Genomic DNA, 18878 nt, shown 5'->3' with positions numbered 1-18878 from the left:
CACGGGGTCTTTGCTGGAGCGGTCCTGCTGCCTGGCTGGGCTGTTGCTTCTTGTCCGGGCTGTGTAAGACTTCAAGCCATTTCTCTCTCGCCTTTCTTGCTACTGGATATCCTTTGAGCTGTTCCTTTTATGCTTGAACTAGTGAGAGTTGGCTGTTGACAACTAAAAGATCAGAACTGAGTTAGGGTCTCTAGGAATAAAACGGAGAGACAATGACTCAGGTCATTTGTATCATCAAATGAAAGCCGACTCTAATGGATACAGTTAGAGAAGCAGGGCCGCCCACACTCCTCAATCCTCACCCGGTGCTCACACCCCAGCTCCTTGAATGAAGGGAAGGCTGGGATCCCTAACCAGGGACCCTATTACAAGCACCTTAAACCGCCTACCATAAGCGTTCCTCCTAGGCATCCCCGGAGAGACCTTAGGCCATTTACAGGGATACTATGCCCTCCTAAAAGGGAAATACAGAAACTTTCAGGGACCATGGGCTACCGACTCTGAGTTAACACCGACAGGGGACCCCAAATGCTACTGTATAGTCTGCCCATCAGAATGGAATCCTTCAGACACTGTTGAGTAAAAAACTGTTTCAAAGGAACACACAAAGTATAAGGCAATCTGTCTAAACTCTTCATCCCTCTCCCGAAACATGCAAGTGAGCAAAACTACCCACTTGGGCCTTGAAATCTGGCTTACTTAGCAAGATGTATGGAGATGCCTGAGGCCCGTGACAGAGCGCCTCTCTGAACAGAGAGCAAAGAGTCACATTGTGGTGGACATTTGTTATTATCAGCCACCAGACATCCGTTCTCCTAGCCGTTCTTTTGTGGCACCCCTCCATTTCCCTTGAGGAACCTCCCAGCCTGCTACAGCATAGGATGAGATGTTTGATTAGCCACCCTTACCTGAATCCACGAAGCTCTTCTGACGTCCACACATTCAGCTCTGGCTCGGCCTCCACTCTTCAGCTGTCCGTTGAGTCTGTGAGCTAACTCCTACCCTTCCAATAAATTCCCTTTGGTTTAAATTATAGAGTCAGCTCCTTTTTTGGGTAAAGAACTCTAATACAAAGTAGTATCTGTTCTTCGAGAGCTCCTACTCCCACCAAGGTAATGGCCACGTAAACAACTGTAACGGTGTGAGAAAGGTTCGAAACAAGCACACGCAAGGTAAACAGCAGCACAGAGCTCCCGCGGGAAGGACAAGTATCGCGAGAGCAACAGGTAGACGCGCAAGGAAGGAGACGTCAGTCGAGTGAAGGACGTGCCACACCCTTGCAGGACGGAAGCAGAAGCGCATGGGGCGTTTGGTGTGGTGGGTACATGAGGTGCGAGGGCAGCAGCCTCTGGAAAGTGGAGTGGCTGGAGAAATAGGCCTGGTCATTTCCTATCAAAGAGTTTGGTTTTTATCAAGGGTGAAGCTGTATAGTCAGATTTGTATTTCAGAAAGATTGCTCTTTAGCAGTGCAGAAGGGAGATGGATTGGAAGGAAATCAGAGAGCCATCGGACTTTGGAGTTAGACTGGGTTCAGGTCCCGGCCCTGCTGCTAGGGAAGATCATTCTGGGCTAGGTGAACCTCTGTGTGGCTCACGTTCACATAAATGTGCTAGCAAGAGGACCTCCTCCCAGTGAGTTGCATGGATTAAGTGATCTTTGTAAGGACTCAGCATAGGGTTTGGCACATGGTAAGTTGCTAATGAAGTTAGCTGCTATTGTTATAACGATGAGACCTTGGGAGGCCAGCTGGGGTTATTACGGTAATCTAGGTGAGAGCGGATGGAGTCGTAAACCAAGGCAATAGAAGTGAGGGTGGGCGATCCCCTAAGTGTTTGTAAACACGCCTATCAGTCGAGTGGTTGGCCATTCGTGCAGGGACACTTTGAGAATGGCGTGGGTACATATTGATAATGATCCTAGGACCACAGGCATAAATTGGGAAGCAAGGAAGGTCACCCTGCACATCAGTCTCTAAGTTCTGCTACTCGATGTCCCTCATCAGCACCAGCAATACTCAGCTTGACTGTAACAGGCTGGAAGGAAATGTGTTTTGTTTTAATTTTCATTGGAGACAAGAAGAAACCCACAAACATCAAGCATCCTCTCAGCTCATGTCATTTCTGACCCGGTTGGGCCAGGATTTAGCGCTCAGCCCACCTGAGTGTGCACAAGGGGAGGACGGCCATGTTCTTCCTCCCTCTGTCACTCTATTTCCTCTCATGTGAACTCTAGGAAAGAAGGGCTTCCAGTCTTGATTTGTAGACCCGTGGTTCAAACACCATGTCAACCTTCATGGCTTTCTTGTGTCTCCAGAATAGGGCTCAGTATCTCTCCCACATCCTCCCTCAAGGCAGGTTACCTGTCTCTCTCCCTCTCTCGAATTTACCCAGCATCCTGCGCAGTGTCTGACACTTAGCAGGAACCTAATAAATAGTTCCTGCATATTGTGGTAGTATTTTCCAAGTAATTGGTCCAGAGGCTGGCCCACGCTCCCGCTCCCCCCCCTCATATGCACACAGAGTTACTGTGTCTTCCAGGTTGCTTTCATTACATCCAGGGTGGGAAGAGTCAAGTCAAGTAGGCCTTCCAGTGACAGGTGGTCATCGTCATCCTTACCAGAAGCCATGTCTTTATTAGCAACCAAGGTTTGCATGGCCCAGGGCGAGCCTTCACAGCTTTACACGAACATGGGATTGGGGTGGTAAAGACTCAATTTCCTGCTTGAGGTAAGTGGGGCCACACAAAGTTGTCTCCCAGTTGGTCAGCATCGTTCTCAAGATTTCTTTCCCTTTGGGCTGGTAGCAGTCCTGCCTCTGGTTCCCCCCACCCCTCTGAAAGAGGACCTTGGGTTTCTGCCCTGGCTGTTTCCTCTGGACTGGATTTCTGGGCTTTCTTGGCTGCTTTGGGGTTTCAAAGGAGTAGACAGAACATTTACCCCACTTACTTCCCTAAGGGGTGAGCTCCTGCTCCTAATTAGTCCATCTCCAGCTGGAATCCCCACAGAGCACAACCTATAACAATTAGGAACTCACTTGGAGGTTTATTGGTGGAAGTACAGAAGCACTTTGTTATAAACACCATCATACCTCTCCCATGGTCTTTGGCCCACAGTGGGAAAACAGCATTATAGGAGGTTGTGGCAAGTTCACGGAATGAAGCTAGGGAAGATCACTCTGTTTGGGCTAGGTGTCAGGGTCCCAAAAGGTTCTCTCCTAGGGAACTGGCAACAGGAGCTTGCAGGAAGTGCTCATCTGGATTCTCTTGTTCCCAGAGGCTGTGGCTCAAGGCGGCTCTCATGGGCATATTCAAGTTGACTGGAGATGCCACTGGGGAGGGTATCTTGTAGCTGTCCAAATTGTCTATTTTGATGGCTATGTTGCTGTTACTGTTGGAGCCCAGGAATTTGGGGGTCATTGCAAGCAATAAAAGAAAAAGAAAGCATTGTTAAAAATTTAAAAACTCTTTTTAAATTATGTCTTTTCCAGTACAGGTGCCTTCAGCATAGATGGGAACGTGGTAATGATGGCCAGTGACAACATGTGTATGTGGTGGGTTGTATCAAGAGTGACTGGAGCAGAGAAAGCCAAGCAGGAGGGAGGCTCAAGCTAAGGCCTCCTCTGCTGGACTGGAACAGACTCCCCTCCAAACCTTAAGTGTCGCTTTTATGTGTTGAGAACCTCATGTGTTAAGTAAGACTTAAAGGCAAGATCTGAGCCCACTGGGATTGGCCTGAGGCCCACTATAACCTGCTGGGCAGCAGCAGAAAGCTAAAGAAAACCTTAAGACAGTTCTCCAAAACAGTAATAACTTAACAAAAAGTCACAGCCACTTAGTGTGTTTAGAAAAACACAGAGTGTAGCTAAATTTCTTAAAATTTTTATTCTAAGTTAGACACACGCTTATTTTCTTTCTTTAAGCTCTCCCTTTATCCTTTCATTTCTCTGAAGGCATTATCTGCTTTCTTTGTTCTTGTATTCTCTCTGGTTTAGGCTTCGTTTTGGAAGTAATCATTTCTTTAAAAATGTCTGATTCTTTCCTCAATTTTATCACCACATTTATAAATCTTTTAAATTCTGAGTTGTGTTGTTCTTTCATATATTCTATCACTTTCTTAATTTCTTTCAGCTCATTTTGAAATGCTGGGTTGTAGTTTTCATTTGCTTTTGCAAGGCATGTCTTTTTAGTGTGTTTCTGTTGTAAGCTTTTACCATGCTTCATATACTCCTTTTTTCCTTATATAATTTTGCGTGGGGGTTTGATTACTATCCTTTTCGGACGGTTCTTTTTAATGTGAAACGGTTTTTCCTGAACTTTCCGGAATGAGGGTAGGTCAAGGTAGCTTTCTGGTTTGGGCTCTAGAGCTCCCTCTTGTGTCGCTTTTGTGAAGTGTTTATGGCCTAGTACTTTTTATGATGGGGGGGGCTGTTTTGCTCTCTCCTGTTTTTAGCTTTAAAATAAGCCCTGCCCAAGAGGACTCCCTTAAAGGGCAATCACAGCTAGTGCCTGGGTGGCGTGGATGCCCTCAGAGCCAGAGCCTGAGGGGGGTGGTGGCCAGATGAAGGGAAGACGTCGGGGGTGCCTGGGTGGCTCAGTTGGTTAAGCGACTGCCTTTGGCTCAGGTCATGATCCTGGAGTCCCTGGATCGAGTCCCGCATCAGGATCCCTGCTCGGCAGGGAGCCTCCTCCCTCTGACCCTCCCCCCCCTTATGTGCTTTCTCTCTCTCTCATTTTCTCTCTCTCAAATAAATAAAATCTTAAAAAAAAAAAAAAAAAAGAAAGGAAGACATCAGAGCATCACCAGAGTTGCAGTGAGGGGTGGGGGTGGGGGGTGTCAGGTATGGGACTCCAAAGAACCCAAGAAAGCTCATAAGAGAAAAAGAAGTGAGCTTTAAAATTAGGAAACAGAACAAGAGGAGTGACAACCCAGTCCCCACTACGGAGGACCATCTGAACACGAGGCCAGGTTGAGGGAAACTGTGAACAGTTCAGAGTTTTGATAATTATCAGGCACCAGACATTTTAATTTCAGAATTGATGCTGCTTTTGCAATTTAAAGGGACGAAAGGATCTTTCATATTTTAAGGGGAAGCCCATATGCTTATGGGGCCTGTCAGAGAACCAGCTTTTACCTCAGGGCAAGAAGAAAGCTTCTCCCACCGAAAAAAATATAAAGGGAAGACAAAAATAAATTTACATTTTGATGATATCCTTCAATTTGTACTTGTTCAACGTATTGGTTGCATGATTTGCTTTTGTTTTCCATCACTTATTGCACAGAGTCCCATACAATTACTTAGCAAATGGTGTTGGAGCCATTTCCGCTTTGGGTTACTGTCTATTCTGTCCATTTTACAGAACAGATAAGTGAGGTAAAGAGAATTCAGAATTGTCTCACCCAGGGGACCCTGGTGAGCTGGGACTGGAGATAGTCAATATCTAACTCCCTGAGCCTGCTTTATTAGCTTACCCTTCTTTGAATTAATTTACTCATCCTTCATTCCTTTTATTGAGCACTGTCTATGAAAGCACTGCAGTTTGCCTAGGAAATATTCAGACCAATCAGCCACAGACCCTGTTTTCAAGGACAGGCTTATCATAAAACCGAGGGGAGAAGCTGTACGCATAATTGTCTAGAATAAAAAGATGGAACTGAGCTAGTTTGGCGGAGGGTGTCACTGACCCCACCCACGGCTCAGTGCCGCAGGAAAGGATGTTGCAGGTGCTTGCCTGGAGGACCCACCTGTCTGCTGTGAGCTGGGGTCTTCCTGAGATATTTGAGAAACTGTCACTGGTCTGCTCGGCCGCCAACAGCATGAAGTTTTCGCTGGGCTGTGTGGATGATGAGAGGCTGCTTTCAGGCTGGGTGGAGAAATTTATAGTCAGAGGACCAGGTCTGCACTCTTGAGAGTTTGTGGCCCCTTTGGGCCAGAACTTTGAAGGAACTCACTTGGAATCTTCCAGCCTACACCCGGGCACCTGTTCCTTAAGCATTAAGCTCCAGGATCATCAGACCACATTGGGCCCCTGGCAGGATCGCCTCCTCCCCTCTCTGATGGGCTGCTATGGCTACTGCTCGGGAACATTTAGAAACCCGGCCAGCAGAGCTGTCAGGCTGACTTTGGAAGTTAGTGAGAGCATACCTAAAGCCTGCAACTAAAATGAGAGGAGGAAAGTGTTTAGATTCTGAAACCTTGGGGCTCCTGGGTGGCTCAGTTGGTTAAGCGGCTACCTTCGGCTCAGGGCATGATCCCAGGGTCCTGGGATCGAGCCCCGCATCAGGCTCCCTGCTCCGCGGGAACCCTGCTTCTCCCTCTCCCACTCCCCCTGCTTGTGTTCCCTCTCTCTCTGTGTCTCTCTCTCTGTCAAATAAAATCTTAAAATAGATTCTGAAACCTGAAGGTGTTAGGCAATCCAGCCGATCAAGCTTTTTCTGTGCGTCTACCCTAAGCAGGTCCGGGACAAGCCTTCTGTGTGTCAAAAGGCATGGGGGTGGGCAGGAGCCTCAAATAAACTGAAAGGGAAAAGCAAATCCTTGCAGAAACTTGTGATTAAGGGGTTAAAATTCTTGATGTATAAAAAGCTTTATTTTACAAATCAATTTAGAAAAACACAAAGCTGCCAATAGAAAAGCAGCCAAAGAACACAATAGACAATGCAAAAAGAAATATATATATATAACAATGTTCAAACTCACTGAAAATCAAAGAGCTGCTACTTTTTTTACCTATCATATTAGACCATTTATTAAAATGTGTACTTCTCAGTTGTGATAAGGATACAGTGACACAGACACTCATTGGAGAGAGTATAGTTTGGCATGAGCTTCCTGGAAATAATCTGGCCATATGTATAAAGAGCCTTAAAAATGTTCATACCCTTTGAATCCTGCTTCTAATAATCTATCCTGAGAAAACAATCAGAAATGTGGACCATACACATAAATGCTTGTTTTAGAATCGCTTACAGTAATGAAAAGTTAGAAACAACTCTAAATGGCTGATAATAGGAGAATGGCGATGTGAATTTTAATGCATTCATACAACTACTGAACAGCATGGAATTATCAAAATGATGTGTGTAAAGAACTTTAAAAAGAAATGGGAAAATGCCTCTGATGTAATCTAAGTTGAAAAAACAGCAACATTCAGAAACATATTATATATTTAATATCCTCAAATATATAATTAAAAATTAATTTTAAATGGAACTGTTAAGAAAACGAATGAACATGGGGGAAAAGAAAGAAAGGAAAACCAGGAAACAGACTCTTAACTATAGAGAACAAACTGAGGGCTGCTGGAGGGGAGGTGGGGGGGCGGGGATGAGTTAAAAGATGATGGGATTAAGGGGAACACTTGTGATGAGCACCCGGTGTTGTAGGTATATGATGAATCATAAATTCTACACCTGAAACTAGTATTACACTCTATGCTAACTAACTGGAATTTAAATAAAAGCTTGGAGAAAGAAAAAATAATAAATAAATAAATAAATACCTGGATTAGATGGACTCCTAGCAAGTTTAATCTAGCCTCTAACCTTTACAGAATAAATGTTTTCAAAGTTTTAAAATACTCAACAGTGTGAAAGCACATGCAAAATTCTTCAGTTGATATGAAGAAGACGGCATAACTTTAATGCCAAAACCTAATAAAGATCAAAGAAAATAAATAAAACAGAAGACTGGAAGGAAATATGCCAGAATGTTCCAAGTGATTGCTTGGGGTTGAAGAGAAGTGGGAGCGATTTTTCTGTAATTTTCTAATTTTCTTCAGTGAACATTATTCTTTTATATACTGGGGTGATAAAAACAACAGAAAGCAATTTTTAAGTGAGCCAAGCACTTTATAGCTCTTTTTTAGGAAAAGTAAATGAATTTGCTTTTTATGTTTGTAGACCTCAGTTTGGTGTGTGTGTGTTGTTGGCCCTCGAAAATGAAGTTTGCCCCTACAATGCTAGACTTTATTGTCCAGCAGTGTTCTGAGGTGCTGTGCTCCCCATCCCCCCTCACCCCAGCAGGTCTTGGTGGGAGGCCCCACTTACTGTTGTTCTAGTAGAGCTGTTGGACATTTTGGGCACCAGGCAGTGAGTGAATTGGATTCTTGGGTCTTTGGTGGTGATGGACAGACCTTTCTGCAGAATTTTCACCAAGCGGATCCAGAACTGAAACACAGCTTCTGGGTGTTTTTCGTGGAGCCTCAGGTAGTAGATCTTTTCAGTCACTGTCCTAACCCGCAGGATGCGTTGGAGCCGGTCATAGATTTGTAGCTCCACAAACTTCAGGGGAAGAATCCTAGACACAATCAGGAAATTCCCATAGTGAGGAGCTCACCGGTTCAATCAACCATGCTGTGCCCACCTAGTGCTTGGCCCAACCTCACTAGGCTCCCACCGCTGCCTGGGGGGTGCCCCAGGAGGACGCTCGTGGCCCTGGAGTGGGAACAATTGCTAAGACCGACTCTTCTCTGACTTTCAGAGCCTTTGTCACTAAAGAACCTGCCCACATCAATAATAATGGCAGATAATCGATGTGTAACATCTCATTCAATCCTCACAACAACCCTTTGATGAAAGATATTAATTCCATTTTACAGTTGTTGAAACTGAGGGTCAGAACAGCTAACTGATTTGCCCAAGTTTAGATCTGCATAAGTAGGACCTGGAACTGAGGTGTTCTGACTCCATCTCCAGATCTTCTCCCTATATCCTAGTTAACTGTGTTGACAGAGTTAAGAAGGATGGATGTCCTATACATCTGGTATTATTATTAGTTTTTTTAATCTTAACACTCCATAATCCCATCTGACTTTCATACTCCTCACCTTTTTGGGGGGGGAACCCCTAAGTCTATAAATGTAAATAAATTTATATGTCTATAAATATAAATGAAGACAATGTAAATATATAAATAAAATATAAGTAAAGAATATGTATAAATAAATCAATATAAATAAATATTAAATAAATCAATAAGTCAATGTAAATAAATCAAAATAAATAAGTAAATAAGCAAACAAATAAATAAATAAATGGAAACCAAGATCCTTCAAGACCAGGCTGAGACAGGGACGGGCGCTCTATACCCACAGCACCAAGCACAGTGCTTGGTACACCCAGACACTAAAGAAATGCTTGTTAAATTAATGAGTGAATGCTACATAGTTTATACATGAACGCACTGTCCTTTCTTTTATCTAAAATCCAGCTGCAAAAGAATGTGGTCTTCTGGCCCCTTCTGGCCCCTCCCCCCCCGGCCTTTCTTTACCTGCTGAGAGTGACCACCGGAGCACAGTTAGGTGTGGTCCAGGAGGAAAACTGATCCTGGGGCCCGGTGACGTTGGCCATCAGGAGGACGTTGGGGAGTGGCAAGGAGGGCACCGAGGAGGTCACCCCGAGGATCACAGTGGTAGACCCTTCATAGACATCCATCCAGCTTCCGGGCTTAGTGACCTAGAAATCAGCCCCAGGTACATGGGTCAGAGAGAAGCGGAAGACAAGGGTGCAAGAAAAGAGGGGCTAGGAAGCAGCACTTCAACTTGGTGGCATGCTTGGAGCACCCGTGCTTCTCAAAGGTGTGTGGCACACTGGGCTGGGCCATGACCAGGATCCATCCTTCCTGTGGGTCTCCCCAAATAGACCAGCTCACTGGTAACAGGAAACTGTGTTGCTCTTCTTTGTGTCCTCTGCATTATCTAGCTTTAAAGATTTTATTTATTTATTTATTTACTCACTTATTTATTTTATTTGAGATGGGGACAGAGAGAGTGGGGGAGGGGCAGGGGGAGGAAGATGGACAAGCAGACTCCTGCGCAGAGTGGGGAGCCCTATGTGGGGCTCCATCTCATGACCCTGAGATCATGACTTGAGCCCAGATCAAGAGTTGGATGCTTAACCAACTGAGCCAACCGGGTGCCCCTGCATTATCTAACTTTAAAAAGATGCATTAGGGGCGCCTGGGTGGCTCAGTCGTTAAGCATCTGCCTTTGGCTCAGGTCATGATCCCCAGGTCCTGGGATCGAGCCCCGCATCAGGCTCCCTGTTCAGCGGGAAGCCTGCTTCTCCCTCTCCCACTCCCCCTGCTTGTGTTCCTTCTCTTGCTATGTCTCTCTCTGTCAAATAAATAAAATCTTTAATAAATAAATAAATAAATAAATAAATAAATAAATAAATAAATAAAAAGATGCATTGGTAAGAAAAAGCTGAAAGGCATTAAAATTTTATTCCTCCATCCTCGGGTAGAAGAAGCCAGCAAGGCTTCCAATGATCTGGAAGGGAGATTATGTAAAGAAAGATCCAGAAGAGGAAGAGAGGGAGGAAAGAGCTGTTGAATGGGGAAGACCCAAGCAGCCCAAAGTGAGGGAGGTTTGGAGAGCTTTCTGCAAGGTAAGGGAGGGCCCAGCTTGTTGCTGGATCTTAAGTGAAATAAGAACCTGTTCTCTTGCAACATCTGAGGCTGGGGCAGGACAGGGAGACTGGATGCTTGGTACTAGTTTCAGCTAAGACACCCCCACCTCACTGTCCAGGGCAGGCAGAGAAGCCTCCAAGGAACCACAGGGACCAGGGTAAGGACATTTGAGGGGGGACCCCTATGTTCCCAAGACCAGAGGGACTTCTCCCAATGTTCTAGACTTTGTAGGACCATCAGAACCATTTCACAGCCATGGTGGAACTGGGGACAAGGGGAAAGCCCCAGGAAGGACTGAAATTTAAGTTCTCACCAAGCTGACTAGAAGGTGCTCCTAGAAAAGTGAGTTTTTATTTTGAAGGGAAAAAAAAAAAACATTTCTTGGAGCCCATGTTGTAGAATGAGATTCTTATGTATCATAAAACACAGGGGGCTGCATACATTGAGTAAGTGATAAATAAACGTTTGTGGGTGATGTTTCTTAGAGGTGATGGCAGAGATTCTGAGGAGTGGGGAGAAAGGGAATCACCTAACTGTGTGGGTTGGATCCTTTCAAGTAAACTTTTTTAAAGATTTATCTATTTGAGAGAGAGGGAGCATGAGTGGGAGGGGCAGAGGGAGAGGGAGAGAGAATCTCCAGCAGACTCTGTGCTGAGCCCAGAGCCCAGGGTTGGGCTCGATTCCATGACCCTGAGATCACGGCCAGAGCAGAAACCGAGAATTGGATGCTCAACCGACGGCACCACCCAGGTGCCCCTCAAGTAAACGTTTAACTCCCCCATGGGGCAGCTTCGGCAGGCAGGCTTTCCCCCTCCCTGGTACGGTCTGCGTTTCCTGCTGCCTGAATCACTACGTGTCCACCCAGAGAATCTTTTAATTTCAGGTCAAAGAGAACATATTCAGAGAATAAACCTCCTGCCAAAACATCACACCCCAATAGAAATGACCGGAATTTGGAATCTGGATTTCCCACGTCACTGCTCCTTCTCCACCGAGACTGTGTTAGGAAGGAGCACGCCCCCAGGTGGCCGGCTGATGGCCCCACTCCGCAGACCCCTGGGGCGGCGCAGAAACCAGGAAGCGTCCGGAGCCATGAACTGACTGGCTGAAATCTGAGGGACTTTGTCAGGGAGTAGCTCACTGTTGTGTGAAGGCATCTCCAAATCAAGCTCAGATCGTCTCCACTCTGTCCTGTAAGTCCTCGCTGCTTTGTGACTCCATCACAGGGATTCCTGACTGCAGACCCTCCCTGTGCACTTCAGCCTCCTGCCTTCGCCCTGGGACTTGAAGTCCCTTGGCCTGGAATGTCTTCCCCCTGCTCTTCACTTACCAAAGTCTCAGCGATACCTCAAAGAATGACTTAATCTCCCTCTTCTGGGGAGCCTTCTTCAACTGCCGAAGTCCCAAGAGTGTTCTGAACCCCCTAAACACTGGCACCCCTTCTCTCTGCTCATGCTTTAGGGATCAGCTGGTCCAAACCATCTGACAGAGCTTTCTTAGCAGTTACCATTTTATAAGACACCCTTTAAATTGACAAAGTCATAAGCGCCTTGGCAGGGACACTATTGGATCTCTCTACATCTCCTGCCTCGCACGCACCACACAGCTTGCCGACTGAGGAGCTGGTTCTGCCACATCTGCAGAGGAGCACGGGAGGTCCAGCTAGACCTCTAGAGGGAGGCGGGCAGACCCTCAATAAGATGTCATTTTTTTATCTTTTAAGTAAAATCTACCCCCAATGTGGGGCTTGAACTCACGACCCCAAGACCAAGAGTCTCATGCTCCACCGACTGAGCTAGCCACATATCCCAAGCTACGTTAAAATGACCGCCCCATACTCTCAATGCTCCCATGCTTCCCAGGCCAAAAATGCTCACTCTCATTGGCCGTACCACTACCCTTTAGGGGATGTAGAATCTGGGCAAGGCGATTCTAGGGACTTGGCTCTCAAACAAGGCTATTCCTAAAGCATCCCAGAGAGAAGAGTTTGGACGTCAGAGCAGGGATTCTGACAGCAACCTTCATTCCCTCTAATCCACCATCCCCTCCCTAGTGGCCCTGGGAGGGTGCCTATGGACACTGCATGGAGACTGAGCTCTGATGTGCCCTTTTGCAGTGTGTAATTCTGTTTCCTGAAAGCGTATGCCCTGTGGGGAACCCCACGAGGCCTTAGGCACAAACGGAGCTGAACTTGGGATCCAGACCGTCTGGTTGTCTCTAGCCATAGCAGCTTCCTTCTCCTCCCAGAGCTTTCAGAGGCCACAGCATTTTTGGATCAACCCTCGGGAGCAAGTTTTGGAAAGGGAAAGGGAGCGGGCTCTGAGCTGCCATGCCGGTACCTGGATAAAATTGCTTTCAAACACCACCGAGTCGGAGAACAAGTTGAATTCTGGAGAATGAATCAGTTGACAAAGAAGGCCATCTTCCACCCCAAGTTCCACTCCAGGGCCTGGTTCCCTGACCTCTGGTGGGAGGCCCCTAATTTTACTCATCGGTTCTTGGGACAAACGGGCTGGGGACCATCTCTGGGGCTCCACGCAGACCCAGCCCAATTCCGAGGTGTTGGTGTGACCACTACTCCCCCCACCTCCACATCCCCACCTCCCCTGCAGACTTACAGGCTGTCCACCAGGCCAGGGAGGGCCTGTCGGCTCACAATGGCAGGCATGACATCAAGGAATGTGATGGCTAACAACAGGAAAGGAAAAATAGAAAAGTCAAGGAAGGATTGGGGGTAAGCAGGGCTTTTTTTCTCCCCTTTCCTATGCACTACACACTAGCAATAATGTAGTCTTAGTCCATTTTCCCTCAATCTCTCTGTAGCCATGAGGAAAATGACTGCCCCATGGTTATGCCAAGAGAGCAGTGAGCTGGCCAGAACAGCAAGGCAGGCTCTCAGGAAGCCCATAGCCTTCAATCCTCTCCCCCGCCACGGGGAAGCCCCTCACAAAAACTTTCTCTGAGCGAACTGATCGCCTAAAGTCAGGCCCTCACCTGGCCAGAGGAGCTCAGGACAGAGGCAAGCAATTCACCCCAATCTTTCCTACCCCATTTCATGGGATAAATGAGAATTTTTTTTTTTTAAACCAGGCTGTTAACAAAGCCAAGAGGCTTATTTATTTGGAAACAGTGGGCAAATGAGGATGTGTGGCCTAGTGGTATGCCAGAGCCAGCGCAAAAGAGATTGTGAAAACTGTAAAATGTTCAGGAATTTTACAGGGCAGTTGTTAAACACAGCCATTATTAAAAATTTAATTATATAAACTATATAAAAATTTAATTATATAAACACAGCCATTATTAAAAATTTAATTATATAAAATTATATAAACGTATATAACTTATTTAAACTTAAATAAATTATACAAAAGCAAAGGTAATGGTCCAAACTCATCTTCTTAATTACTACTCTCTAGAGGTTATTTACATCTATTGTCCCTACATGGTAGAAATACTATATAATGGAGCACTGCGACTGTCTATCTCTTCTCAGCATGTGTTCAGGAACTTCCTGTCGGTCACTGCCTTCAAACCAGCCGTGTTGAGAGTTATTTACATCATGGAGCCGGTAAATGCTACTCATCACGCCTTGATTTATTGTTTTGTTGGCTGTCTAAAGCTATAGAGAAAATGTTAATGATGCAGTAAACTTAAAAGTGTGTCTGTAGGGACGCCTGGGTGGCTCAATCGATTAAGCGGCTGCCTTTGGCTCAGGTCATGATCCCAGGATCGAGTCCCACATCGGGCTCCCTGCTCAGCAGCGAGCCTGCTTCTCCCTCTGCCTGCCGTTCCCCCTGCTTGTGCTCTGTATCTCTCTGTCAAATAAATAAATAAAATCTTTAAAAAAAAAAAGTGTGTCTGTAGCTGTTGTATGGTAGGCACAAAAATATCTGAGGTGTCTCCCAGTATATTGAAAGTTATCTGATTTAGCAAAGAAGTTGCTAAAGTCCCTGCTGAACATGTAAAGTTCCAACATATAACTTGCTTAGTTCTCTTTCTTCTTATTAATGTAAGTGGGAAAATCAGCCAACATTCATGTCAGAACTACACTTTGTCAGTTGCGTAGGTTGGCGAGGAATACAGGAGTTTGACAAAAATCAGTGAAAGATTTGTGAGAATCAACTGGCCATATGAAATGGACAAGAGTACTGTGTATTTTATTGTTAGTTGTGAATTGTGTGCTATACATTATGTCAGTCAATTTTTTTTTAAGATTTTATTTATTTTAGAGATAGAGAGAGCGAGCAAGTGGGGTGAGGAGCATGGGAGAGGGACAAGCATACTCCGTGCTAAGCACAGGGCCTGACGTGGGACTTGATCCCACGGCCCTGAGAGCGCAACCTGAGCTGAAATCAAGACTCAGACGCCCAAGAGACTAAGCCACCCACGCGCCCCAATGTCAGTAAAATTTTAGAGAAAACATATATAACACATATATGTACATATATGTATATGTCTGTGTGTCTATATTACATATAATTCTATAATATAGAAAATTTTTAATTACTAATTATAGTAATAATATTGAATTCTAATATATATACTATATATAGTAATTATATACAACATGTGTATTATGTATGATTTATTATATATTATATACATTCCCCCTCAGAGAGCTGGTGTCAAACATTTACTAGTATAGCATTGTAATGGCACCAACCCCTTCCCTCCCCTTGCAATCTTCTGTTTTTGGTACCAGGACAAGAAACATCCACTCAAAGATTTCTTCAGGGTGCGTGAAGTGGAGGAGCAGTGAGATAATAGTTATCCCTCTCTGGCTGGACAGCTACCAGGCTCTTTCACTTTGGTGTTTGTACAAGAAGCAAGCCAAGAAGGTAAGTCAGTTCCCCCATGTCTTTTAAACTCTCAAGACACACACTAGTGCAATCCTCCCGTGACTGGGGTTAAATTTCCTGGTGCTTCTCTTAACATGAGGTGGGAGGCCTGCCTCTCACTGGTGTTTTTTCTAAAGCTGTTACATCAGAGGCAGAAGTTTACAACTTAGTGGCTAATTTCTTCTTCTACTTTTTTAAATATATTTTTTAATATTTTATTTATTTATTTATTTGAGAAGAGAGAGTGAGAGAGAGCACAAGATGGGGGAAGGTCAGAGGGAGAAGCAGACTCCCCGCCGAGCAGGGAGCCGGATGCAGGACTCGATCCCGGGACTCCAGGATCACGACCTGAGCCGAAGGCAGTCGCTTAACCAACTGAGCCACCCAGGCACCCCTTGGCTAATTTCTTCTTAAGTCTTGATCATTAGAAAACTTTTATTTTTATTGATACAAAATCTATAATACTGGAAATTCAAATATTCAAACAATCTTCAAGGTCATTATTTTTCCTTTATCACGGTACTTTTTTTTTTTTTTAAGATTTTTATTTGTCAGAGAGAGAGAGCGCACAAGCAGAGGCGGCGGCAGGCAGAGGGAGAAGCAGGCCCCCCACCAAGCAAGAAGCCAGATGCAGGACTCGATCCCAGGACCCCAGGTCATGACCTGAGCCAAAGGCAGGCACTTTACTGAGCCACCCAGGAGTCCCAGTACTCTGTTCTTGACATTTTTTCTCCTTCCCTTGTAAAAGGTTAATGTCCATCAGTAGAGCACCAGTTAATCTATGAAACTTCCATACGATGTAATGTTCTGCAGCCATTAAAGGAATAAGGCAACTTTATATATACTGATATGGAATGATTACTGAGACCTATAAAGTTAGAAAAAGATGAAGAACAGTATATATAAATTGCTATCACTTGGATAAAAAGTATATTAAAGAAGAATATATACTCATATATGCTTGAACACTCCCAGAAAATTTCTGGAAGGATAAAAATGTGGTTGCCCTAGGAGGGGTAGGGCATTGGTAATGGTGGTGAAAAAGGACTTATTTTTCACAGTATACTTTTTGTACTGTTTAAATTATTTACCATGAACTGTATTTCTTTTAAATAAATTTTAAAATAAAAAGTGTGAAAGAAATTGCCTACATATGGCTCTACAGATATTTGCTGAGAAGTAACTATGTACAAGATAAACTTTTGGAAGGATCATTATTAGCTCTAAAAGTGGTCTGTCCAAAGTTGTGAACATGTGGTCACGGTTGTATTGGACATACTGTGAGTATGTCCAATACTGAGTTAAAGATATATATTTGAAGAAATAAGGGCTGGAAGATTTCCAAATAATAGTAAAAACTATAAACCTACATCTACACAAACAGTAAGTAACTACTAGAAATTGTAAATACGTAAGTAAAAATGTTAAATATGTATACATATAATTTTTAAAGTTCTTTAACAATTGACTATTTAAAAATTGTAACAGTGTAATAGGTAACATTAGGTTTAGAACATATGTATAAGTAAAATATATGACAAGAATGGCACAGAGGATGAGAGGGGAAAATAAGGTGTAGTATTGCAAGGCTCTTACATTATACACGAGGTGGTAAAATACTATTCGAAGTTAGACTGTAGTAAGTTAAAAGATGTCTATTGTAAATCCTAGAGTAGAGGAACCATTAAAAAAATTAAACAGAGGGGGCGCCTGGGTGGTTCAGTCTTTAAGCGTCTGCCTGCTTGGCAGGAGGCCTGCTTCTCCCTCTCCCACTCCCCCTGCTTGTGTTCCTGCTCTCGCTAACTCTGTCAAATAAATAAAATCTTAAAAAAAATTTTTTTTAAACAGAGATGTATAGCTAATAAAGCAATAGTGAAGATGAAATAGAACACTGAAAACTTCACAATTAATCCAAAGAAGGTAAGAAGAAAAATGGAACAGCGAACAGATGGGAAACAGAAAATAACAAGATAGAGAAGATTTAAACCCAACCTTATAATTACACTAAATATAAATGGCCTAAACAGTCCAATTAAAAATGAGATGTTGCCAATATGTATAAAAAGCAAGGCACAACTATATGCTATCTACAAGAAATCCACAATATATAGAGACTCATAAGTTAAAAAGACAGAGTAAGATAAACTTTGCAGCCACCAATGATAAGTCAGCTAGAGTGGCTATATTAATATCATACAAAGAAGACTTCATGGCAAGGAATAATACAAGTGATGAAGAAGTACTTTTTTTCTAAAGACTATTTATTACTATTTATTATTTATTTTGAGAGAGAAAGAGAGTGTGTGCATCCAAGTGCGGGGAGGAGCAGAGGGAGAGAGAAAATCTTTTTTTTTTTTTTTTAAGATTTATTTGACAGAGAGAAAGAGAGCGAGCACAAGTAGGCAGAGCAGCAGGCAGAGGGAGAGGGAGAAGCAGGCTCCCCACTGAGCAGAGAGCCCGATTTGGGGCTCTACCCCAGGACCCCAGGATCATGATCTGAGCTGAAAGCAGATGCCCAACTGACTGAGCCACCCCGGCTCCCTGGGAGAGAGAAAACCTTAAGCAGATTCCACACTGAGCTCAGGGACCTATGTGGGGCTCGATCCCAAGACCCTAAGATCGCGACCAGAACTGAAATCAAGAATTGGACACTGAACTGACTGAGCCACCCAAGCATCCCAAAGAGGGACACTCTTTAAATTCAATTAATTAACATATAGTGTATTATTAGTTTCAGAGGTAGCATTCAGTGATTCATCAGTTGTATTTAACACCCAGTGCTCATTACATCATGTGCCCTCCTTAATGCCCGTCACCCAGTTACCCCATTACCCCACCTCCTCCCCTCCAGCAACCCTGTTTGTTTCCTATGATTAAGCGTCTCTTATGATTTGTCTCCCGCAAAGAGGGACATTTTTAAAAGGAGGTCAATTTAAGAAGACATAACAATCCTAAATGTATATGTTATCTTCAATAACAGAGTTTCAAAAAACATGAAATAAAAACTGATGAAACTAAAAGGAAAAATAGATAGAGTTGGATATCTTATCCTTTCTCTCTCAGAAATTCATAGAACAAGTAAATAGGAAATTAGTAAGGATACAGAAGACTTAATAACTACGAACTAAATGTATGTAATTTTTTTTTTTTTTGAGAAAGAGCGTGCACGCAAGCTGTGGGGAGAGGAGCAGAGGGAGAGAGAATCTTAAGCAGGCTCCTTGCTCAGCACAGAGCCCAATGCAGGGCTCGATCTCATGATCCAGAGATCATGACCTGAGCCAAAATCAAGAGTCAGATGCTCAAGCAACTGAGCCACCCATGTGCCCCACTCTATGTAGTTTTTGTAAAAAATTTTTTTGTAAACGGGGCGCCTGGGTGGCTCAGTTGGTTAAGCGACTGCCTTCGGCTCAGGTCATGATCCTGGAGTCCCGGGATCGAGTCCCGCATCGGGCTCCCCGCTCAGCGGGGAGTCTGCTTCTCCCTCTGACCCTCTTCCCTCTCGTGCTCTCTATCTCTCATTCTCTCTCTCTCAAATAAATAAATAAAATCTTTAAAAAAATTTTTTTTTGTATTTTGCATACTTTCTATAAAAAATATTTTGTACACTTTTCTGTAAAACACAGAACACTCAGAAC

At 44.1% G+C, this 18878-nt stretch overlaps 1 protein-coding gene across 1 annotated transcript; it reads right to left on the bottom strand.

Moving 5' to 3' along the window:
* Positions 1-3189: 3189 nt before the first annotated feature.
* On the bottom strand, positions 3190-12897 carry GARIN1A (golgi associated RAB2 interactor 1A). Its single transcript, XM_028104966.2, has 5 exons — positions 12745-12897; positions 9266-9450; positions 8044-8293; positions 5741-5859; positions 3190-3385 (listed from the first exon to the last, which is right to left on the bottom strand). Exons 1-5 carry the CDS (start codon positions 12895-12897, stop codon positions 3190-3192), a joined length of 903 nt encoding a protein of 300 aa, XP_027960767.1.
* Between the last annotated feature and the right edge of the window lie 5981 nt (positions 12898-18878).

The sequence above is a fragment of the Eumetopias jubatus genome, unplaced genomic scaffold, assembly GCF_037043125.1.
Source record: "Eumetopias jubatus isolate StellerSeaLion01/CBP00866 unplaced genomic scaffold, mEumJub1_p1.0 scaffold_14, whole genome shotgun sequence".
Taxonomy (NCBI): domain Eukaryota; kingdom Metazoa; phylum Chordata; class Mammalia; order Carnivora; family Otariidae; genus Eumetopias; species Eumetopias jubatus.
This window is presented reverse-complemented; position numbering and strand designations above follow the sequence as displayed.

Coding starts and splice junctions, on each gene's coding strand:
- GARIN1A (XM_028104966.2), bottom strand. CDS start 12,897: ATGAGTAAAATTAGGGGCCTCCCACCAGAGGTCAGGGAACCAGGCCCT. Junction 9,451..12,744: donor TTGAAAGCAATTTTATCCAG/GTACCGGCATGG, acceptor GCTGATTTCTAG/GTCACTAAGCCCGGAAGCTG. Junction 5,860..8,043: donor ACAGCTCTACTAGAACAACA/GTAAGTGGGGCC, acceptor TTCTCCACCCAG/CCTGAAAGCAGCCTCTCATC.